Below are 25,306 nucleotides of genomic sequence, written 5' to 3'. Positions count from 1 at the left end.
TATTCTGTTTTCCTAACTCTCCCTTGGATATGGGCTGACAACAGGAACAGGTCTATCCTTGAGTATATGTTATGTCTACCCGAATAATATGAGTATTCCTTCTCCTTTCGGTGTTGTCTCCTCCATATATCCAAAGGTTGCATTTCCTGCATCGATTTAACCATAAATTTGGTTACTTTGTTCTTTCTACTAGTCTTTTTTCCAGTTTTATCCATCTTTGAGTCCAAATTAAGGTTAAAGTCCCCTCCTATCAGTATATTCCCCTGTGTATCTGCAATCTTCAAAAAGATATCTTGCATAAATTTTTGATCCTCTTCATTAGATGCATATACATTGAGCAAATTCCAAAATTCTGAATATATCTGACACTTTATCATTACATGCCTCCCTGCTGGATCTATTATTTCCTCCTCTATTTTGATTGGTCTATTTTTATTAATTAATATAGCTACACCTCTGGCTTTTGAATTATATGATGCTGCCGTTGCGTGCCCTATTCAGTGTCTCCTTAATTTCTTGTTTTCCACCTCAGTTAGATGCGTTTCCTGCATGAATGCTATATCAATTTTTTTCTCTTTTCAGTAAATTTAACAGCTTCTTCCTTTTGATTTGGTTATGTATTCCGTTAATATTTAAAGTCATATAGTTCAACATGGCCATTTCATACTTTGTTTACCTCTCATTTCTACTTCCTCATCACCACCTTTCCTCCTTATTCATTTCTGTTTTCTTTTTTTGAACGCACTGTAAGACAACACTTCTAAAACATAAAATATTTCCACTATTCCCACATCTAAAATTCCCTTAACCCCAAATGTCCCCCCACCTCTTTGAAGTACCCCTTGTCCCTTGCCGGGCAACCACAACTCCCCTCTCCATTTGGATTGCAAACCCACTCGCAAGCGTCAACTTGTTCGTAGTGACTGTTATTCTCTCCCACCCAGCCCCCTCCAGAAAAGACTTTGATCTTCACATATAACAAAGCTCACCCTCTTAATTCCCCCCTTACTTCCTTTCTTCCCTTTCTTACTTTTTAAATTATTTTTCTTCTTTATATGAAGTTTGTCATCATTCTTGTTTTTGTTGCATCTCTTCATCTCTCTGTCTGTTTTGCAGGCATTCTGCAAATTCTCATGCTTTCTCCGGATCCAAGAACAGTCTGCTTTGCTGTCCTGGGATAACTATTTTAAGCACCGCTGGATGTCTTAACATAAATTTATAGCCTTTCTTCCATTGGATCAATTTTGCTGCGTTAAACTCCTTCCTCTTCTTCAGAAGCTCAAAACTTATGTCTGGGTAGAAATAATTTTTTTGACCTTTGTATTCCAGTGGCTTTTTGTCTTCTCTCATTTTTTTCACTGCCTTCTCCAATATATTTTCTCTTGTCGTATATCTCAGGAATTTTACTTGAATGAATCTTGGTTTTTGTTGTGGCTGTGGTTTTGGGGCTAATGTTCTGTGTGCCCTTTCTATTTCCATTCCTTCCAGTATTTCTGGCATTCCTAGGACCCTGGGGATTGTTTCTTTTATAAATTATTTCATATCTTTGCCTTCTTCATCTTCCTTAAGGTCTGGTTTTGAATGCTTGAAGTAAACTTAAAACATGACAGGAAATCACAAAAATAGGTTATATCAAAAAAATGGTACACGATAGGAAAATTTTAAGGTGATTTTCGTGATTAACTGCACAAAATCCATAAAATATACCTGTTTACAAAGCAAAATCTTCAATCGGCACGACTGTCATTATGGGTATAACAGAAGAGTAAGAACCCAACAAACCTTGCTTTCAGAAGATTCTCTCTTGTGCAAGAGATATGATTGAGATAATTAATGAACATTAAATAGATCCCAAATGTGCTGACAGTTCTACAGGCCATGCCAAACTAAAATGTAAAAACTGCATGTGAGAATTGATTCAGATGTACTGGAAGGCAACAGAGTTTATTGCACATTTCTATTTGACAGGGAGAAATGGGGCCCAAAGGTGATCGAGGTGAACTTGGGCCACATGGAGAAAAGGTAACATTTTCATTGTATTCATAAAAAAAGTTTTCAAAACACTTGATATGGAGTCTCTTTATTTCTAAAGATATGGGTGGAGATCATTAAACATTCCTGGTTGTGGTCCTAAATTTGCCATCATAATTTCTAGATACAGCAAAACTCCAAGAGTTAGGCATGCTCAGGAGTTTAGTTCTGTAAGCCGGGCAGAGTTTCCATTCTTCAAGATGTTAAATGTGGCGTATTTCAGAAGTTAGACCAGGTCTGGTTGCATCATGGTCTGGTATGGAGGTGCCAATGCAGAGGACAAGAACAACCCCAAAAGAGAGTTGTGAACTCAGCCAGCTTCATCATGGGCATTAGTTTTCACTCCTGTTACAAGATCAAACCAGCAACCACAAAGAAGACCTATCACACAGGGGTAAAGATGAACAATTAATTTATTAACAAAAATTCACCTTCATACTTTCATTCAAAATCCCCCCATTTTATAACAATGCCCACTGGTTACAATGCAAATTTCTATAACAGTGTACACAAAAGGGTCTGGAAACAACCACCTGAAGAAACACACAAAGATCAGCGTGTACAGAGCCATTGTCATACCCACGCTCCTGTTCGGCTCCGAATCATGGATCCTCTACCGGCATCACCTACGGCTCCTAGAACGCTTCCATCAGCGCTGTCTCCGCTCCATCCTCAACATTCATTGGAGTGACTTCAACACCAACATTGAAGTATTCGAGCTGGCCGAGTCTGCAAGCATCGAATCCACGCTGCTGAAGACCCAACTGCGCTGGGTGGGTCACATCTCCAGAATGGAGGACCATCGCCTTCCCAAGATCATGTTATATGGCGAGCTCTCCACTGGCCATCGAGACAGAGGTGTTCCAAAGAAGAGGTACAAGGACTGTTTAAAGAAATCTCTTGGTGCCTGCCACATTGACCACCACCAGTGGGCTGATATTGCCTCCAACCGTGCATCTTGGTGCCTCACAGTTCAGCGGGCAGCAACCTCCTTTGAAGAAGACCGCAGAGCCCACCTCACTGACAAAAGACAAAAGGAGGAAAAACCCAACACCCAACCCCAACCAACCAATTTTCCTTTGCAACCGCTGCAACCGAGCCGGCATGTCCCGCATCGGACTTGTCAGTCACCAACGAGCCTGCAGCAGACGTGGACATACCCCTCCATAAATCTTCGTCCACGAAGCCAAGCCAATGAAGCAAAGAAGAAGAAGTAAAACTAATAAATTCTCCAGCCTAAATGTAACATATGTAATTAAAGTCTAAGTTCTATTTCCAACCAGCCCACAGAAAAATTTAGACACAAAACAAACACAAAACACACAAGACTCACAAAACTTCGATCTCAACCTATGTGTTGTGTGGTTTTGTGTTGGAAAGTGACAGTTTGCCTTAGAGAGCCAAGGTGAAGATGGACTGCTGAGAGAGTGGGAGACGGACTGGGCATGTGCAGAAAATTATCTAAAAATTTCTGGACTGGGAGGACAAACCTCATCAGCAAAGATCATAAACAAAATTCAGTTTGTTTGGTAAACTGAAGCCAAAAGATCTTTGAGAGAGAGAGAGCACAAAATTCGAAGTTGTCTTCTTGCGTTGCTTGCAGAGAGAGGAACAATGGCTTGGTCCGGATCCTTCTGGTTGCCTTTGGAATGTTCATCCCTTTTAAAATGCCCAACATTCTAAACTGTCCTCCAGACAATGACTCATGTTTTGGGCCTTCTTCCACGCCACAGAACCCCCAGTGGTGGTTTGTCCTCCAAGTGCAGAAATTTTTAGATCATTTTCTGCATATGCCCAGTCCGTCTCCCACTCTCCCAGCAGTCCACCTTCACCTTGGCTCTCTAAGGCAAACTGTCACTTTCCAACACAAAACCACACAACACATAGTTCAAACACAACACAGAACTCTGTAACACTCCATTAAGGACATCTTTAAGAGCCGGCACCTCAACAAAGCAGCTTCTATTATCAAGGACGCAAACAACAGTACAAAAGCAGCTTCTTCCATTCCATCATCAAATTTCTGAACGGACAATGAAGCTATGGACACTACCTCACTTTTTTTCTTTTGTGCACATTTTTAAAAAAATCTTGTATTTCCAGAATTGTAATTTATAGTAATTATGCATCTTGTTCTGCTGCCTCAAAGCAACAAATTCCATGGCATATGTTCATGACAATAAACCTGATCTTGATTCTGAAATATGCTTTGAATAGCAGGGAATTGGGGAATGTTGAACAGAGAGTTTTTGGAGTATGAATGCATCATTCCCTGAAAATGGGAACCGAGGTAGACAGACCGGTGAAGGAGGCATATGGAATGCTTACCTTCATCAGCAGAGTCATTGAGTTCAGGAGATGGAAATTGTGTTACAATTGTACAAAATGTTGGGTAGGCTTCATTGGAATATTGTGTGCTGTTCTGATGTGATTAAACTAGAGATGGCACATAAAGAATTCACAAAGATGTTGAGGGGATTGGAGGACATTAGGTTTGGGGAGAAACTTTATCACCTAAATAATGAGAAGCAGGAAAAACTCTACAGGCCACGTAGCATCCATGGGTAGAAATGGTCAGTCAAAGTTTCAGGTTGGGACATTTTATCAAGACTAAAGTAGGAAGGGGTGATATTTAGTCTATCATGGGGGAAAGACAAAGGGAGGAAGAAGCTATGGGGAGGATAAGAGGTAATAGAATATTGGGCAGAAGATGAGAGGTGGAGAGACAGACCACTGAGAGGCCGAGGGCTGCCATGTCTGTGTGGGACTGGTGAAGGAAATTGAAGTGACTGGGTATTGGAGTTCCAGCTCAGACTCATAGACAGAGTGTAGGCACTCCGTGAAGCAGTCATCCAATAAGAGTGTCAAACATCTGCTCTCTCTCCCAGCATCTACACTGAAACTCCCAATAGCCATCCTTTTCTTTAGATGTACTCCAAGGTGCTTCTATTCATCAACACTTCCATCAGCTACCCTTCTTTGTCCTTCAAAATTTCCATTTGCTGTTGCTCTGCTCAGCTGTCCAAATGATCTACATCCTGCTGGACCCTGAGATGACTTCCTTGCTATCAGTCCCATGACTAATTTTCACATCATGTGCAAGTTTATTAATCACACCTCCAACAATCATAACTACACCACTAATGTATGTGGCAAATATCAAGGGGGTGGCTTCCAACACTGTCGCCACTGATAAATGCAGATTCAGTAGACATGTTTTCATGCCCAGACTGCTCTCTCCACACTGACTCTGACCCAAAATGCTGGTTACCCTTTGTTTCTTAGGGATACTACATGACCTGCTGAGTTTCTCCAGTACATTTGTGCATTGCATCATTTTCTTGTCCACTTGGATATCAGTCAGGGAAGGTAATCCTGGGATTGGTCAGCAATGGTTGGTTTCTATGAGGGTGGGCAGCTATTGGCAGTACTCAGGGGTCCAGAAGACTTTAATTCAGAACTTACATCTTCTCATCAACAGGAAAGTTCCACAATCTAAATGTCAGATTCTTGTACTTAATATTCCATACATGCAGTAACTACGATTATTATAATATTACAGATTCAAAAAAGAACAAATTGATTACATACATGATAGTTTTCACCTTGCCCCCAAAAATGCCTCCCTCCCACCCAACACCCCCCCAACAAAAGACAATAAAAAAAATGAAAAAAGTTAACAATTTTACAGGTATAAAAACTAAAGAAAAAAGAGAAGAGCAATGAAAAATATCTTTGGGTATCAGAGCGAGGATGTCATGCAGTACAAATCATCAGTATAAATGTGCAGAGGAGAATTGTGCAGAACAAGAGGGATAAGAAGACCATCACTACAAATTTAATCCCATTATTTGAGTGTACAGGCACCAGATTTGTAAAAACATAAACATAAGAGTATTTATTTCCTAAATTATATTATTTTTTACAAAGGAATACGTCTTTGTATCCGGTGTATCCAATTTCCAAATAATTGCAATACCTTTTCTTGCTATTTCTAATGGTTATTTAACAAATTTTAATTGATAAATTAATGATTTCATTTTCGGAGTTGGACCTTCAAGTGTTCTTTTTCATCAAGTGTGTTTCTTGAAGAAAAAAATATATCAACTCCCAATTTCTTAACATATATATTAACACTCTTTTTATTGTCCCATTTAGCCCATTAACATTAAAATTTACAATCTTAATTACCTCACTCATGTAGACCAAATATTTATCAATCCCTCTTCCACACCCCTTCCTGCAGGTCTCACTCCAAATCCAACAACAATCCGTGTATCCGTACACACCTCCTCTAGCAATCCCAAAGGAAAAAACGGTAAAAAGCAATAATACAAAAAAAATGTACAAGTTCATAACTATAACATTATAGAAAAAAACCCACCCGATAAGTGTTGTCTAATACAACATAACCTCCCAATACTTTAGGAATACAATCTTGAAAGAAATGAATTACATCAGGACCTACTTTCTCGTTTGGCAGACCTATTATTTTAATGTTATTTCTTCCACTAAAATTCTCCAAAATATCCACTTTATCAGAAATCTTTTCATTTACTGTAGTTAATCCAGTAGTTGTATTTTCCACATTAGACACCTGTTGTTAACATGCTGGACATCATCGTGTACTCCAGTAATTGTTTCTTTCATTTTCTCTAATTTCTTCATTTTATTTACAACATCCAATTCCTTATCAGCTTCTTCTTTCATCCCTTTAATCTCAGCCTTAACATCCTTTAGTCCTTCTCTCATTTCCCCTTTCATTAGTTTAATCTGTTACATTATCATGATAGATAACTTCTCTGCCTTGGTCTGAGGATTAAATTCAATTTCCTCTGATACCCCTTCTTATATCCATGCTTCCTCTTCTTCCTCCTCTTCCTCATCTTCAACCGATGAAACTCCTCTTGTGCCCAACTCCTCCTCTTCCGGTACTGAAGTCGAGGTCCCCAACTTTTTGATAAAGGGTTATTGAGCTCCCACTAGTGCTTTGGGCTTCATTGTGCCATGCATGCATGCATGAGAAATCGTGCATGCGTGGTTCACTTATAGGTTCCTCATTCACACCATCTCTCCACGTTAGCGAATGTGAAGCACCGCAGGAGACCCCTCCAAAGGCTCACCAGGTCAGGAGGTAGAACAGAGTCCAGCACCCTGGTCCTTTTGTGGTCTATACTTCTGGTTTGCATGGTTTTAACATTTTTCCATTCCACTGTCTATTGCCTATCATGTTGAAATTCATGGGGGTTTTATCTGCAGACTGGTATTTCTGCCGATTCTGTATAATAAACTGGTAAAAACTTACAACTTTATGGTCAAGATCTTGTAGTAGTTTCTGTGCAATTTTGGTTTTTTGGCATAATTCCGGAATTTTCCTGTTCATGAAGCAATTGCACCAGTCTGTTATAGCCTCAAAATCTTTACTGTGGTCTGGGTCCAAATTTGCCCACTGCAATGCAAATGTTCTTATTTTCTTTTTTTTTCTTTTTTCTTCTTTTCTTTGGCTTGGCTTCGCGGACGAAGATTTATGGAGGGGGTAAAAAGTCCACGTCAGCTGCAGGCTCGTTTGTGGCTGACAAGTCCGATGTGGGACAGGCAGACACGGTTGCAGCGGTTGCAGGGGAAAATTGGTTGGTTGGGGTTGGGTGTTGGGTTTTTCCTCCTTTGCCTTTTGTCAGTGAGGCAATTATAGAATGGAAACAAGCCATTTAGGCCCTTCTAGACTGCACCGAACTAAGTATACTCCTCTAGTTCCTCCTACCTCCACCCTGCCCATAACCCTTCATTTCCCACCCCCCATCCTGTCCAATTTTTCCTCAAATGATAAAATTGACCCTGCCACCACTATTTCTCCCAGAAACTCATTCCACATAGCCACCACTCTCTGAGTAAAGAAGTTCTCCCTCATGTTACTTCTAAACTTTTGTCCCTTAACTCTTGTTTCTATCTTTCCTACTCTCAAGGTAAAAAGCCTATCCACATCAACTCTATCAATCCATCTCATAATCTTAAATACCTCTATCAAATCCCCTCTCAACCTTCTATGCTCCAAAGAATAAAGACCTAATTTGCTCAACCTTTCTTTGTAGATGCTAAAACCTAGGTAACATTTTCATAAATCTTCTCTGCACTTTCTCTACTTTATTGATATCCTTCCTATAATTATGTGACCAGAACTGCACACAATATTCTAAATTTGGCCTCACCAATGCCTTGATCAGTCTCAACATCACTTCTCAACTCCTGTATTCTATGCACTGATTTATAAAGGCAAGCATACTAAAAGTCTTCTTCACCACCCTATCCACATGAGATTCTACCTTCAGGGAAGGATACACCGTTATTCCTAGATATTTCTACTCCACTGCATTCTTCAGTGCCCTCCCATTTACTATGAATGTCCTGTTCTGATTATTCCTACCAAAATGAAGCATTTCACACTTATCAGCATTAAATTCCATCTGCCATCTTTCAGCCCACTCTTCTAAGCAGCCCAAATCCCTCTGCAATCTTTGAAAACTTTCATTATCCATAATTCCACCTATTTCAGTATCATCTGCATATTTAATAATCCAGTTTACCAACAAATCATCCAGATCATTAATGTATATAACAAACAGCAATGGACCCAATATAGATCCCTGAGGCACACCACTTGTCACCAGCCTCCAGCCTGACAAACAGTTATCCACTACGACTCTCTGGCATCTCCCTTCCAGCCACTGTTGAATTCATTTGACTATCTCAGAATTAATGCCTAATGCCTAAACCTTCCTAACTAACCTTCTATGCAGAACCTTATCAAAGGCCTTACCGAAGTCCATATAGACAACATTCACTGCTCTACCCCTGTCAACATTCCTAGTCACCTCTTCAAAAAATTCAACAAGATTGGTGAAACATGACCTTCCATGCACAGACCCTGTCTCTCCAGATACTTATATATACTATCTCAAAGAATGCTTTCCATTAATTTACCTACCACAGACATCAAACTTACAGGCCGATAATTGCTCACTTGCTCCTTGAATCCTTTTTAAACAAAGGAACCACATGCGCAACACGCCAATCCACCAACACTATGCCCATCTCTAATAACATTTGAAAAATCACTGTTAGAGCCGCTGCTATTTACACACTAACTTCTGTCAAGGTCCTGGGGAAAATCCTGTCGGGACCTGGAGACTTATCCACCTCTATATGCTTTAAAAGCTCCAGTATTTCCTCTTTCTTAATCACTATAGTCTCCATAATTACCCTCTTTGTTTCCTATACCCCACACAATTCAATATCATTCTCCTTAGTGAATACCGCATTTTAAAAATGTTCAAAATCTCCCCCATCTCTTTTGGCTTCAGACATAGTTGTCCACTCTGATTTGCTCAGGAATCATTTTTATCCCTCACTCTCCTTTTGCTTTTAATATATTTATAGAAACCCTTTGGATTTATTTTCGCCCTGTTTGCTATAGCCACCTCGTACCTTTTAGCTTTTCTAATTTCTTTCTTAAGATTCTTTTTACATTCAATATATTCTCCAAACATCTTTTTTCCATGTTTCTTCTATTTATTGTAGGTCTCCTTTTTTTGAACCAAGTTTCCAATGTCCCTTGAAAACCATGGCTCTCTCAAACTTTTGACCCTGCCTTTTAACCTAACAGGAGCATAAAGGTTTTGTACCCTCAAGATCTCACCTTTAAAAAACATCAATTTCTCTACTACATCCTGCCCATAAAACAAATCGTTCCAATCCACTCCTTTAAATCCTTTCGCATCTCTTCAAATCTAGCTTTTCCCCACTGGAAAACCTCAACCCTAGGCCCTGGCCTATCCCTTTCCACGATTACATTGAAGCTCATGGCACTGTGATCACTGGACTCAAAGTGCTCCCCAACACATACCTCCATCACCTGACCTATCTCATTCCCCAACAGTAGATCCAACACTGCTCCTTCTCCAGTTGGTACTGTGACATAGTATATAGGTATGTTTTTGGGAGATAAAGTGGGAAAGGTTTTTTAGTGTAGGTCACATTCATACACATTAAAACAGATCTTATTTAAAATACTGGAGCTCTCTGAGTTTCAGGATGGTACACAGATGAAGTGATCTGTTTTATTCCCAACTCATAAATCAACTACTGAAACAACCCAGACATAAAGTTAGATCCTTGATAACTCTGAATCTCTTTAGGTAGTCCAAAAACTGAAAAATCTTTCCAGAGCCTTACCACTATTTTGACTTTAATATTCCTTAATTGTATAGCTTCTGGAAATCTCGACACTGTACACATAATTGTTAATAAGTACTGATTTTCAGACTTAGTTTTAAGCAGAGGACCCACAAAATCCACAATAACCCAAGTGAAAAGGTTCCCCATCAACAGGAATAGGTTGTAATGGAGCTACTGGAGGCCCCTGGTTAGGTTTCCCCACAACCTGACAAACGTGACATGTCCGGTACCAATTTACAACATTCTTCCTCAAATCAGGCCCGAAGAATTGTCTCAAAATCTTATTCCTGTTTTTTTTTAACACCAAGGTGTACTGTGGGCTAGATTTAAAATTTCATTCCAATAATTTCTAGGAACAACCACCTGATGAATCACTCCCCTTCATGTTTCACTAATCGCTACCACATCATACTGCCAAGTCTCAATCCATACCCTCAGCTCATCCACCTTCCTTACAATGCTCCTAGCATTAAAATATATGCATTTCACAGATTTCCCACTGCTTATTCTCTTTTTTCTCCCATCTTCACAAACAACTCTATTACGTTCTTTTTCTATCATCTCCCCTCCATCTTCATACAGAGCATCTCCCTCCACTATCACCTGCCTTTCCACCCTCAAACACTGCCAATAAGCTTTCTCTGTTGGCAATCTAAGCTTCTCCTTGCTATTCCCTTCGATTTAGTTCCCTACTCCCAACCATTCTAGTTTAAAGTCTCCTGAGTAGCCTTAGCAAATGTCCTCACCAGGATCCTGGTCCCTCTGGGATTCAAGTGCAACCCGTCCATTCTGTACAGGTCACATCTACTCCAAAAATGGTCCCAGTGATCCAGAAACTTGAATCCCTGCCACTTGCTCCACCCCTTCAGCCACACATTTATCCTTCACCTCATTCTATTCCTGCTCTCACTCTCGCAGTAATCCCGATTACTCCCTTTGTAGTCCTTCTTTTCAACTCCCTACCTAACTCCCTGTACTCACTTTGCAAGACCTCTTCTCTCTACATCTTTGGTACCTACATGTACCACAACCTCTGGCTCATCTCCCGCCCACTTTAGGTTATCTTGGACATGAGCAACAACATCCCAGACCCTGGCACCAGGGAGGCAATCCACCATCCAGTTGTTCTTACTGCATCCACAGAATCCCCTATCAGTCCTCCTAACTACTGAGTCCCATATGAGTATTTCCCTCCTCTTCCTTTCCCTACAATTCTGAGCCACAGGTGCAGACCCTGTGCCATAGGCACAGTCACTGTTGGTTCCCCCAGCTATGCTGTTCCCCCCCCCCCCCCACCCCAGGGGAACTAAAAGAGTACTTATTATTGTGGGTCCTCTCTAGCACCTTACTCTTCCCCTTCCCCCTCCTAACTGTGACCCACGTCCTCCTCCTGTGGCCCTGGTGTGACCACCTGGCTGTAACTCTTATCTATGACATCATCATTTTCTCTCACCAGGGCAAGGTCATCGAGCTGCAGCGCCAGTTCCCTAACATGGTCCCTAAGAAGCCACAGCTCAGCACACCTGGCGCAGATATAGACGTCCAGGAGACTAGATGACTCCAGGACCTCCCACATCTGACGCTGAGAACAGCAAACTGCTCTCACACTCATCCTTTCTCTCTCTCTCTCCCTTTCATCAAATGCAGTGGAAAGAAAAAAGAATCTTAAGAAAATAAGTAAATAACTAACCAGCCTTACCTTAATATGAACAAGCTTGACCTCAGTCTCTGCTCGCCGAAGCCTCGTGAGCCAAAGCCTCGAAGTCCCACTCATTTTCTGTGCCCCTCACTCACTGGCTGCCTTGCCCTTCTTTTATTTGTCCTTTACCAATTAACCCTGTCACTCTTTTCTTGCCCCTCCTCCACTGGATGCCTCTGAACTCCGACGCCTCCGAACTCCTCACCTGAACCATTAGGCCTGAGACCCAGTAAGGACTCTAATTTAAATCCTTACCTTGCTGTCACTCTCTCCTCATCCCTCTTCTACTGGACGCCTCCAACTCCTCGCCCGAACCACTATGTACCAATCTTGCCTCTGTTCACGTACCCATTCTGTAATGTGATTTTCCAACTCTGGCCAACGAGTGACTCCTTTTATCAAAGAACATTGCCTTTTTGGTATTTTTCTTAAAGTCTCCTCTTTCTTCCTCCAATCTCTTACCAACTTCTCATGCACACCAAATATTCTTGCAGCAGCGCAAATGTTGGATTTCGTGGCCATTTCTATCACTTTCAACTTAAAGCTTGCTTCATATTTTCGTCGCGTGCTGCGTTGTGTTGATGGACCCTCCATAATCACCATTACCTTCAACCAATGCCCAGCCGATCCTACCATGCAATTTATGGGGGTGGGCGGGGAGGGGGGGGGTCAATGTATACGCCGGTCAACAGCCTATCTCAGGCTTTGCGAGCTTTTGGGGTCACCTCAGGCAGCCAGAAAATGGGGGTGGACATATACACTGGATATACCATAAAACCCTTAAAATTAGACTGAAAAAAGGGGGTCAACTTACATGTCAGTCCATGTATATGTTGAAATATTCAGTAAATGCAATTTTGTGTTATATTACATCTGTTTCATTGCATGACAATAAAATAATTTTGCATCATGGATTTGTGTAAGATTTCCTTGAACGATGTGTGCATTTCACAATAAATTGAGGCTTTTTAAACAATATTTTGGGTGATGTGATTTGCATGAATGTTTCATCCTGTAGATCTGATCCAGTTTATAGACATGTATTTTGGGCCATTGTATCTTTATTATGTTTGGTTATGTAGCACTGTTAATGGTCTGACAGTGTAAAATGTAATTGTAGTGCTAAGTTTTTGAAAGTTATCAGGCTCTTTCGGTCCTTTCAGAATCATAATTTATTGTCATGAGTATGTGTCACAAAATTTGTTGCTTTGAGGCAGCATTACAGATGCAAAAATTGCTATAAATTACATTTTTAAATATAAATAAACCAGGGCATCGTTCATTCAAAAATCATGGTGGAGGAGAAGGTTTTTTTTTGCTGCTGGGTGTTCATCTTCATGCTCCTGTACCACCTCCTTGATGGTAGCAGTGAGAAGAGGGCATGGCCCAGATGGTGAGGGTCCTTGAGGATAGAGGCTGCTTTCTTGAGATACTGTCTCTTGTAGATGTCCTTACTGGAGTGAAGACTAACGCCCGTGATCACGCTGGCTGAGTTCACAACTCTCTGTTGCCTTTTCCTATCCTGTGCATTGGCTCCTACACATCAGATAATGATGCAGCCAGCCAGAATGTTCTCTGCGGTACAGCTGTAGAAATTTGCAAGAGTCTTTGCTGGCATTCCAAATCTCCTCAAACTCCAAATGAAGTTTAGCCACTGGCGACCCTTCTTCATGATATTTCATCCTCTGCTGTATCTGCTCCACAAATCTGGATGTTTCTCTCCATGAAAGGAACTTGTTTGTGAATACTTATATTTCACAAAAATTAAATTCACATTTTAGCCTGTGCCCATTTTTAATTAAGCAAAGGAGGCCCAAAGGGATGATATGATTTGTTACTGTGTTGTCTTGGTGAGAGGCAGGGTTAATAAGAACAGAAGAAGTATCAGATATTAAATCAGAAATATAAAACAGAAATGTAACATGGCACAAAGTTGTCTTTAGTCTGCCATAAAGCAGACAAAGATTCACCGTTAGCCTTGCCTGGCACCCCTTATAGTCAGAGAAAATGAAGCAAAAGAGAAACTGCCCCAGAATGTCTGTAGATTTGCCTCCAGCACTCCCATAAACTCTGCAGCCACATAAAAAGGAGCATGAGTTGGTTATCTGGCCCGTCGAGCCTGCTCCACCATTCCGTATGATCATGACCAACCTTGCTGTAGACTCAGCTCCATTTACCTGCCTGTTCCCACAATTCCCCCATTCTTCAAAAATTAATCCATCTGTGTCTCAAATATATTTAATGAAGGAGCTTCTCCTGCTTGTTTGATATATTCAGCAAAAATAGGGTGATATGCATAAACCCTGCCATGTCAGTTTATGTTCAAACACCTTTGATCTCACCCGTATCCATTTGAAATTGGTCTGTATTCATGCGATAATTTCTACAGTTTCCGTTTTCACAATTGAACAGTATGAAGTATAATGATCAATAAGGAATATGAAGATATTTGAAACAGTTGGCATGACACATTATTTGCAACAAGAAGCATTTGTATGCTGAGATTAAGCGTCAACTGCATCAACTTCAATGAAGGCCTGCATGATGTTGCATCTCATGACACCTTTCTGTGCATTTCATAATCTGCAGGGTGACATTGGCCCAGTTGGACCCCCTGGTGTTTTTGGGCCCAGTGGGGCCATAGGAGAACCAGGCAGACAAGGGTGGAAGGGAGAGAAAGGAGAACCTAATTTGATGGTGAGAAAGTTGTGTGAAAGAATCATTGTGGGTCTTTGCCCATAGCTAAACACACTTTTTTCCTCATACAGTACATTTCCGATTATCTGAAGACCATTTAGCAACCAAAAATCTCAATTATCTGAAAAACATTTTCGCGGCAACATGATGTCACAAGTTGAAAAAGAAATTTCACCTGATGTGCTCATGTGGGACTCTGACATGCTGTTGGCACCAGTATGGTAACAACAGAGCTCAGAACCAGCCGGGAAGACCAACACAGAATGTCTGGATGCCAGCTCAGAGAAGCAGGCAGGAGTATCGAGCCATCAGGGAGCAACTGGAGGAAGTTGGCTGGTATGGCAACGCTTGGGGAGGTTGTCCTCATTTCAGGTAACTCTCTCCCCTCTTGCCATATCTTATTTACCCTCCACTGTACTTGCTTCTCTGCTATCTTGGCATCATCAAGGAGAGCGGCCTCCCGGGCAGGATCAGTGACTGTGGTGGGGAAGTGTTGGGGATCAATGATGGTGGCAGGAGCTGGGACCTCAGGCTCCTGGGCAGAATGGGTGACAATGGTAGAGAGGTGTCGGGGATTGGTGACGGCATCAGGAGTGGGGACCTCGGGCTCCCGGGAAGGATTGGCAACAGTGATAGGGAAGTGTCAGGAATCAACAATGGCAGCAGAGATGGGGACCTTGGGCTCCTGGGCAGGATTGGCGACGGCGGTGGAGAGGTGTTGTGGATCTGCAATGGCGGTGGGGAGGTGTCGGGGATTGGCAACAGCCGATACAAGTATTCTACACATGCTACTGGACTGCTTAAATCCATTTATCAGTTATCCACAAAATCGGGTTAACCGAAAAACATTCAGTCCCAAGCATTTTGGATAATCGGAAACGTACTAGACCTACTTTACCTGCAATATATCTTAACCAAACAATTAAAAGTTGCTCGTACTCTTCCTGTTTTATCTATTTCAGAATTGAGGTCCTTTCTGTGCACCTGATTCATATTTAGTGGACATAGAACACTACATCCCAGTACAGGCCCTTCGGCCCATGATGTTGTGCCAACCCATATAAACCTACTCTATAACAATTGAACCTTTCTGTACCTCACACCCATAACTGTCTATTTTTCTTACATCCATGTGCCTATCTAGGTTTTTTGACCGCCCCTATTATACCAGACTCCACCACCACCCTGGCAAGGAATTCTCGGCAGCCTCTGCTCTCTGTGTAAAAAAAACACAACTTACCCCTGATGTCTCCCCTGCTCTTCTCTCATCTTTAACAGAGGTTCTATGTGCAGATTTTGCACATACTCCCTGTGGCCACAGATGAGTTCTCTCTGAATGCTCCGCATCCTAAAACATGCAGGGTGGAAAATAAGTTGGCACTGAAAATTACCCCCAGCATGTGATGGTAGAACCTGAGGGCAGTAGATGTAAAGTAGGGAGATTATAATGAGATGAGCATAAATGTGTGCTTCACAATCTCAAACAAGGAGCATAGAACATGCTTCTGCTTATACCTTGAAGGAGAGCTCAGGCCCAATACAATGTATATATATATATATATATATATATATATAATATATATATATTTTTTTTATTATTTTTTTAAATTTTTAATTTAATTTAATTTTTAAATTTAGACATATAGCACGGTAACAGGCCCTTTTGGCCCAGAAGTCTGTGCTGCCCAATCACATTCAACTGAGCTGCAACCCCCTGAGGAAACCGGTGCCCCCCCCTGGAAAAACCCACACAGACATGAGGAGAACGTACCAACTCCTTACAGACAGCGTGGGATTCAAATCTCAATCCGGATCGCTGGCACTATTGTGCTGCCCATATCTTTACCTCCTGTGGATGCCGTGAGACCGGCTGAGTTTCTTCAGCATTCTGTGTGTGTGTTTTTTTAATATAGATCGTTCTAGCACAGCACAGGCCCTTTCACCCCATAATGCTGGGCCAACCCATGTAAACCTACTCCACAAAGTCTAACCCTTCCCTTCCTCACACCCATGACCCTCTATTTTTCTTACATTCTTGTGCCAATCTTAAGGACGTGAGGGTAATGGAAGAGAAAGCAGACCAAGTTTTACCAATCAACCGACCCTTATTGCTGTGCTACTCTGCATTGAAGCTGACCTATTCCTCTTTGTCCAAGACACTTAGCGAACAGCTGATGCTTACTGCATTCTTCAACAGGGTGCTCCGGGTTTGGTTGGTGTTCCTGGACCCATGGGCAATCGTGGACCAGCTGTAAGTATAGGGTGGCCTCTTGCTTCATGGAATGACAAAACCATACAGCACAGAGACATGCTCCTCAGCCCTCCATGATTCAGGCAACCAAGCTTGCATGGGTTTCCTCTGGGTGCTCCAGTTTCCTCCCACCCTCCAAAAAACATATGGAGTTGGTAGGTTAATTGGGTGGCACGAGTTTCATTGGCCAGACAGAATCCACTGTATCATTGAAATTAAAAATAAATTACATGGGGCCCAGTTGAACCGAACCTTGGTTCCTGTGTGTGAAGTTTGCATGTTCTCCCCTTGACTATGAGAGTTTGTTTTGGGTCCTCCAGATTCCTGCTTCCTTCCAAAGGTGGAAGGATAATCATTCACTGCAAGTGAGCTTAGAGCAAAGTGAGAAAAGAATTAAAGGGGCACATGTGAGATCATAATTTGGAGGTGTTGAGGGAGAGCAAGTTCCTCTGCTGGAAATCAGCATGGTCTCAATGGGACAAAGTCTTTGTTGTAATAAGCAAACAGGCATTCAGTGTGTGAACATTTTACAGGGTGAGATGGGACTGCCTGGATCACCTGGAGAAGATGGGTCTAAAGGAGAAAAGGTATTCTCGATGAAACAGTTTCAATCCATTACTGCTTCATTGCTAATGGTTTAAATACACAAAAGCAAAATGATGGGGGTAGTGGAAATATTATTGAATGCAAAAGATGCTCAGAAGATCAGAAAACTTTTGAGGAGACACAAACAGACACTTCACTGCAGTTGGAGTGAAACTCTCTGTCTTTAGTAGAAGTCTCACCTTCGTCCCCCTTCACCTATACCTCCATAAGTTCTGTGTACATAACGATGCTGAACTCATTTTACATCCTCTCCATCTCTATGCCTATTTCTTCCATCGTGATTTTCCAATTCCCACTGAAGATCCCTTCTCCTGCCTTAAGCCTTCTTCCTCCCCTTGGATGTCTCATCCTGGCCATTTTCCCATTCTGGATCTTTATATTTCCAATTGCTGCCAAGATATCAATCATCTTGACATCACCACTCCCTCTCTTATTCCATTTTCACCTTTCAGAACTCTGCCCTCTACTCTCTTGGTATCAATCCCAACCAGGCCTCTCCCTTCCCCTCTCCCCGCCATTATTTTATTCAGGTGCCTGATAAAGGGCTCCAGCCTAAAAAATTGATGATGTATCTTTATCTTTGCTCCATAAAGTACATTGATTGACCTGTTAAGTTTCTCCAGCATTGTGGTTTTACTTCACTTGCCCAGTTCTAATTTAAAAAAAAAACCACTTATCCAAAATTCAAAATGCTGCCCTATCATCTTGAATATTCTGTTGTATTCCAGATTTGCATTTTGCTTCTCTTCTGTAAAAGTAAGGGTTGCATCAGGGTAACAATGGTCTATGACAACAATAAATATTTCTCAGTGAAGCTTTGATCTCACAGATTAATTTCAATTTGGCACATTGTTTATGTACCTATGTTCCCTTTTATTCCCACATCAGGGTGAATTTGGACCTGTTGGGATTTCTGGACCAATTGGTGACCCAGGATCTGAGGTGGGGGGAAACTTTTATTTAACAAAACTCATTGCGAAATCCACAGATAATTCAGATGTTTGAGAAGAGTTCCTTAAACTGGGATATGACCGATTAAGTCTAACTTGTTGTTAAGGAGAACAAGATGAATATGTTGGCTGCAGATTTAATTCGATCTCCACAGCAGTTGTTATTCCCTCTGATTTCTTTGGCACTGGAGTATTCCGTACTGGTTGAAATAAGTACTTTAACCTGGGGCAGTCCTCCTGTCTTCATTCCTTCATCAGCATTCCCTTGGATACAGGGTGGCCCACTCTGGTCCTGATATGGGTTATGGTGGGCACCAGGGCCCTATTGCACAGTTGAGGCAGGAGGTGACCAATAATTTGCTAGGTGAACACACTTGTTCCCCTGCATATGGTCCACACATCCATCTGAAGCACTCCTCCTTACTTTGAGCAATCATCAGTCAGAAATATCCCTGCGGTTAGTGTGGAGTCAGCAGACTTTCAAAAGGCTTTGCGAACATCCTAAATTAACCTAGCAATCACTTCCCACTATAGAACATGGATCAGAGTGTGTGCTTTCTGAGGTTTCTTTTAATTTTTTCCTTAATTAATTGGATTTTAATTCCTCATCTTCTGCAGTGCAGACCATGAATCCAAGTAAATTATATTACCATTTTCTGTGGAATAATATCGCGCACCAGGTGCCTGGTGTGCAAAACTTCAATACTAGGGGGAGGGGGGAATTCTTTGCTTTTTGCTTTCCTGGTTTGTTTCTGCTGCCCAGGAACTCCAGGATTGTGGGCTTTCAGGGTGAGTCAGAGAGGAGAAGGAAGAAAATGGACTGCAATTCTTCACCACACAAAGACGGGACTGGCAATCATGACAGATGAGAGGCATTTAGGCAAACGTTTCTGTGGGCACAGTAAAGAAGAGGGCAAATTAGATTAGTGCAGATATATAAACAGGTCAATAGGAACATGCAATACAAAACTTGCTGAAGAAACTCAGCAGGTCACACAGCATCCATGGGACAGTAAAGGGGAACCAATGATGCTACATGACCTGCTGAGTTTCTCCAGCACATTTGTGTCCTGCTCTCAACCCCAGCATCTACAGACTTTTTTGTACAACTCCATTCAGCATGAACATAATGGGCCAAACAGAATGTTTCAGTGCTGTACAACTCTGTTAAACAAGAAAGTCTGCAGACACTGGGGCCAAGTGCAAGAGACAAGCAAGCTTGAGAAACTCAGCAGGCCACACAGCATTCACAGTAAGCAATGAGTTACCTGTCACTTCCTTTAGATGCTGCATGTCCTGTTGAGTTTTTCCCCTGTAAAACATGATGACTCTGCAGAGATTTAAACACACACCTTATGCTCAGCAGATACTCAAACCCCAACCACTGCAGATAATCTAACCTATGCTGAGTTCCTAAAGAAGAAAGACACAATGTCCTGAAAGAAGAGACTACAACATTAAACCCCTCCACCAAGTTCTGTCTCTTCTCCTACGCTTCCATCTCCTTTCCTCCAGCTCCCCAACCCCTTCCCTTCCTTCTCCTATCAGAGAGCTAACCCCTCCCCATCAACTTTTTTCTCTGTCTATATTAGACTGTCCTCCTCCCCATGCCCTTTCCTCCCTCCTCTCCTCTGCTCCCCCTCCTTTTTATTCAGGTGCCTGCCTGTACTTTGCTCATACCTTGATGAAGGGCACAGGAATGACATTGGCTGCCTTTCTTATAGCTGCAGCGTGACTTGTAGAGTTTCTCCAACATGTTTGTGCTTGGACTTGATCCCAGCATCTGCAGACTTTCCTGTTTTGTTGGTACATCTCATTCTGTCTCCCAAGAAGCACCAATAGCCAATGAAGCCTGTAGCAGGCTTGTCTATAGCCCTGTCTATAGGGATAGTTCCTACCATATTGCAGCGCACAATATAGTCCACACTCAGCCACGGTTGGGTAGGGGCAGGGGACTTCTCTGGGGACCGAGTGAAAGAAACCTCCACAGCATACAATTCTAGGAGAGCAGTGGGTTAGTTCTTGGCTCTGATGATAAAGCAAGCTCCTTTGACAGTCTGAGCAGAAATATTACCCACCTGTGGCACAACCCCTGTTGTTTGTTGAACTCTCTTTGTTCAGAGGGAGTGCCTGTACAGATATGGTCTCAGCTGAGTGTGAGAGGGTAGTTATCGTTTTTATAAATGGAAGTGATCTAGATGAGGCAATGCTTTACCTGCATGTCATTCATAATCCACTGCACTTGGTTTACCCTTTGTGGCCTCCTCTTCATTGGCATGACCTAACAGAGATTGGGTGAGCTCTTCAATGAACACCAGTGGGTCGAAGCTAGAACTTTCAGTCATCAATCATTTCAATTACCATACCTGCACCATTCAGGTCCTTGCCTCAGCCATTGTCAGAGTGACGTCAAACGTAACCTCAGGAAAATGGACAGTCAAAAAAACCAATAACTTAAACATTGATTTTCTAACTTTAGCTAACCCCCACCTCTATCTGATTCCTCTGTTTCCATCTCATCTTTACCTTCTCTCATCTGACGTTTCTCTCTCACCTTCCCCCTCCCAGTCATCCTTTCTCTCTCTGCCTTTCCAGCACCCTCACCTTCTGTCCAATATCCTCTACCCTCTTAGCCCTCACCAGCTTCTTCTCCCTCTTGGTATCATTGATTCTTGAATCTTAATATCTCCCCTTCCCATGATAAAGAGTCCTGACCTAAAATGTTGACTGACCATTTCTGCCCATGGATGCTGTCTGACCCATTAAGTTCGTCCAGTGGCCCATTGAACAATTAGTTTATTTGTGGGCAATATATAGAGTAAACTGCTTTTATTGAAAATGTGAAGCAAAACAGAAGCTAAAAGGTTTAAACATTTTCTAGGGGTTACCTGGTGATAAAGGAGTTGCAGGCGATCTTGGCAGTTCCGGAAGTATTGTAAGTACATATATCATTAAAAGAAGTGAAAGTGCTTTGAAACTTCAAAAGTTACAAAAGCAGATAACTCCTATTGATTTTATCTGAGTTTTCAAAAAGTGTCTTTATGAACTGGGTGCAGGTCAGTGGGACTAGGCACAGACTAGAAGGGCTGAAGGGGCCTGTTTCTGTGTTGTAATGGAAAGTTTATGAATGTGTCTTTAAGCCCAAATTGGCACATCATGCTCTCTTATACCTTGGCTAAATGTATGTGTCCCGGACTTCAGCTCAGTATGTTTGACACCTTGCTGTTTCCAATCATTAATTTGGTGTTTTACGCAGTAGTCATTTGATGACCAGGGGTCGGGGAGAGCCAGAAATAGGATGCAGATTGAGGCAATAGTACCAGTCAGGAGGTACAAATAAACAAAATGTGTTCCTGGTTATCAGATTCTTGAACCTCCCCTTGTTTCAACAATTGTATGGCCACTTTCTTCTTTCACTAAAGCATTTGTGAAAATATATTCTTTATTTATATTTTGTATTTATTATCTCTTTTACATTTAATCTGATGTATACTATGGAGACAACCAACATGATATTGTATTTTATGAACCAATGTCTATTTCTGGATTAAAACTGGGCATGAATTATATTCAGTTACTTCTGAGTTCCAATGTGCTCCTTGTAATCCTGCCTCGAAGCCTCTGGTTGTTTGGGCCGTCGCTGGTGGAGCGTGTGAGGTGAAGGGTGGATCCGAGGCCAGGATGTTTTTTTAGAAGCTAGAATGGGGGAAGTTGGGAATCTGGTGCTGGGGTGGGGGGGGGGGGGTGGGTGGAGGGGCAAGCAGTGTCAGCAACAAAGGAGGGAGCTCTTGGTCTTCGTGTAGGAGATGAGGGTCGGTGTGGCTAAGGCATTTAGGTCAGAATTTTACTTGCTTCCTGCACACTCTCTCCCCCCCCCCCCCACCCCACCACCCCGGCTGTGGAAAGGATACCTTTATTTTCCTGACTACTTCCACATTATAACATGCCCCGAGTTCCCTTGAAACTCTCCAAAAGGTGTTTTTAATGTAATTTAATTTAACAGGCCCTTCCAGCCCATGAACCTGTGCCACCCAAATACACCCATGTGACCAAATAACCTACCAACACAGGAGGAAACCAGAGCACCCAGAGGAAACCCATGCTGTCAATGGGAGAACGTACAAACTCCTTACAAACAGCAGCAGATTTGAACCAGGCTCAGTAGTTCTATAGTAGCATTGCGCTAACCATGCCGCCCATTGTAGAGGGAAGAAGGACATACCATGTGGCCTCTGACACAGAATTAGTGTTTAGGATTCACAAAGGCAACTCACCACAAAAGGCTGAATTCTTTGAGTAATGCCAAGCAATGTTATTGTACTCCACTCTGGATAAAATCAGTTTACAGCAGGATGACACTGTAATAAAACATTGTTCAGTTCAATGAATGAACAAGTATGAAAAGGAAAATGTGCCAATGTATCTCTTTTTTTGAATTTAAAAAAATTTTTTAAACCGCATTACATGCAGTCAATAATGGATTGTATATAAGATAATACATGTGGTATCTATCACTAACCCCTCCCTCCCTCAATGTATCACTTTCTTACATTTTCTAACTCTCCTGCTGCTTAAAATCATTCAACACAGGGTCATTCTGGTGTTGTGGGACCAAAAGGTTCACCAGGACCCAAAGGTGAAATTGGACATCACGGGATCAAGGGTGAGAGTGGCTTCAAGGGCGATGCAGGACTTGTGGTGAGTCATCAACTTTACATTTCCCCTGCTTTACTAATATGTCTGAGCACCCGACAGCTGTGGGGAAATTACTGCAAATGGACAGTCTTGTTATCTAAAAGCTTGAGTTCATGTTGGACAGCTTTGGTTGAAGGATCATTTACTTCCTTGCATCTTTTGCAATGTTTTTTGTGTTTAATTGAATTCCGTGGATTGATTTCAATATTTAAAACTGACTGCTAACCAAACTCGCTAAATAGACAATATTCTTGGAGCCAAGATATTTTGTGTTCATGCATACAGGAATAGAACTTGATTTGACAGTATTAAACATAGTCAACCCTTGAGGGGCCCTTATTACAGTAATTAAAGATTAAAGATCTGTAATTAAGGGTAGAAATGATCTTGTAGGGTGACAGCAAAATAAATCAAAGTGCAGGTGTTGGAATCTAAAACAGAAATGCTGCAAGACCTCACCAAATATTAGTATCAGAATTTATTGTCATGAACATGTCTCATAATTTGTTGTTTCGCAGCAGCGACATAGGGGCAAATATTGTCATAAATCACATTTAAAAATAGATAAATTAGTGCAAAAGAAGAGAAAATGTCAGGTACTGTCTGTGGTTCATTGCCCATTAGAAATCTGATGGCAGAGGGGAAGAAGCTTTTTTGGTACTGTCACGGAGTCCAGAGGACGCCAAAATCCAGCAGCAATAGGTATGCACCACAACAGAGGGTTTCTTAAACAAAAGTAGATTTTAATTATATTTGAACAAGAAAACAGAATTAAACTTTAACTTATTACTTAACCTACCTAACCCACTTAATCCCCCCCTCTAATACTAAGTGCAGGTGTGTGTAATGTATATTTAAGATTAGAAAAGTTCTTTGGATCACAGTCCAATCTCACTGGTTGCAGGCAATTCTGATTCTGTGCACAGAAGTTAGCATTAACAAAGTTCACCAGTCTTTGGTGCTTAACAGGCAAATGGTTACCACTTAGAAGGGTTCTTGCTGGTTTTCAGAGAGAGATTCCTTTTCCAGGACAGCCGCAACTGATTACTTCATTATCAGTCGTGCTGACGAAACTTGCCCCCTTCAGGGTTCTCCAGGTGATCCTCTTTCTTTCAGGTTACTTTTCAGGCGGCCAGTTTTCTCCTTCGACCAGGCAACCTTCCAAAGTTTGCCAGCTTGTCCCTCAGGAACTGATTTCTGTGACTCCTTCTCTCTCTCTGTTTCACACCCTCCCTCTCTGAGAGGGAGTCTGCCTGCAAAAATCTCATGCTCTCCCAGGCAAACTGTATTCTGCAACTTTTGTTGCTTTCTTAGGAAAAAGCATTCTGGAAAAGTCCTGCAAAAATTCTGTTTTAAAATGTGTTTGTGTGCAAGCTACTCTAGCATTTCATCCCAAGCCACCTCTAAATACTCTGTCACAGTACCAGTGTTTGTGTGTCTTCAGGCTCCTTCCTTCCTGATGGTAGCAGTGAGAAGTGGGCATGGGCGGTGAGTGTCTTTGATGAGAGAGGCTGCTTTCTTAAGACACCACCTCTTATGGATAACCTTGATGAAGTGAAGACTGATGCCCGTGTTCACAACTCTCTGTTGTCTTTTCCTGTCCTGTGCATTGGCAACTCCATACCAGACAGCGATGTAACCAGTCTGAATACTCTTCATGATACACCTATAGAAATTTGCAGGTGTCTTTGATGATATACCATATCTGCTCAAACTCCTCACGAAGTCTAGCCACTGGTGAACCTTTCTCATAATTACATTGACATGGAGGCCACAGGACAGAACTTCAGAAATGTTCACACTCAAGAATTTAAAGTTCTTATCCTTTATTTTAACTACTGACCCCTTGTTGAGGACTGGATGATGTTCTGGTTTCCCCTTCCTGAAGTGGGCAGCATGGTTGGGGTAGCTGTTAGCGCAATGCCTTTACGCCACCAGTGATCGGGACAGAGGTTTCAATTCTACACTGTCTGTAAGGAGTTTCTACGTTTTCCCTGGGGCTCCAGATTCCTCCCATCATTCGAATTGTACTGGGGGTGTAGGTTAATTGGGTGTAAATAGGGCGGCACAGACTCGTGGGCCAAAATGGCCTGTTACTGTGTTATATTTTTTAAAAAGCCCACAATAGGCCCCTTAGTTTTGGTA

At 41.9% G+C, this 25,306-nt stretch overlaps 1 protein-coding gene across 6 annotated transcripts in view; it reads left to right on the top strand.

The window, feature by feature from the left end:
• Positions 1-25,306, top strand: part of LOC138762226 (collagen alpha-2(I) chain-like) — a 512,086-nt gene that overhangs the window by 412,322 nt on the left and 74,458 nt on the right. For 5 of the 6 annotated variants that reach the window (XR_011356852.1, XM_069935862.1, XM_069935881.1 and 2 more), the window contains 7 exons: positions 1,969-2,022; positions 14,552-14,659; positions 16,857-16,910; positions 17,444-17,497; positions 18,405-18,458; positions 21,348-21,401; positions 23,057-23,164. Coding sequence is in view for 5 of the 6 variants with exons in the window: in XM_069935862.1 (XP_069791963.1) it covers positions 1,969-2,022; positions 14,552-14,659; positions 16,857-16,910; positions 17,444-17,497; positions 18,405-18,458; positions 21,348-21,401; positions 23,057-23,164 (486 nt within the window). In the remaining variant the exon portion in view is untranslated. The remainder of the gene's footprint in view (positions 1-1,968; positions 2,023-14,551; positions 14,660-16,856; positions 16,911-17,443; positions 17,498-18,404; positions 18,459-21,347; positions 21,402-23,056; positions 23,165-25,306) is intronic. The other variant, XM_069935871.1, reaches the window with a different exon arrangement.

This window comes from Narcine bancroftii, chromosome 1 (assembly GCF_036971445.1).
Source record: "Narcine bancroftii isolate sNarBan1 chromosome 1, sNarBan1.hap1, whole genome shotgun sequence".
NCBI lineage: Eukaryota > Metazoa > Chordata > Chondrichthyes > Torpediniformes > Narcinidae > Narcine > Narcine bancroftii.
This window is presented reverse-complemented; position numbering and strand designations above follow the sequence as displayed.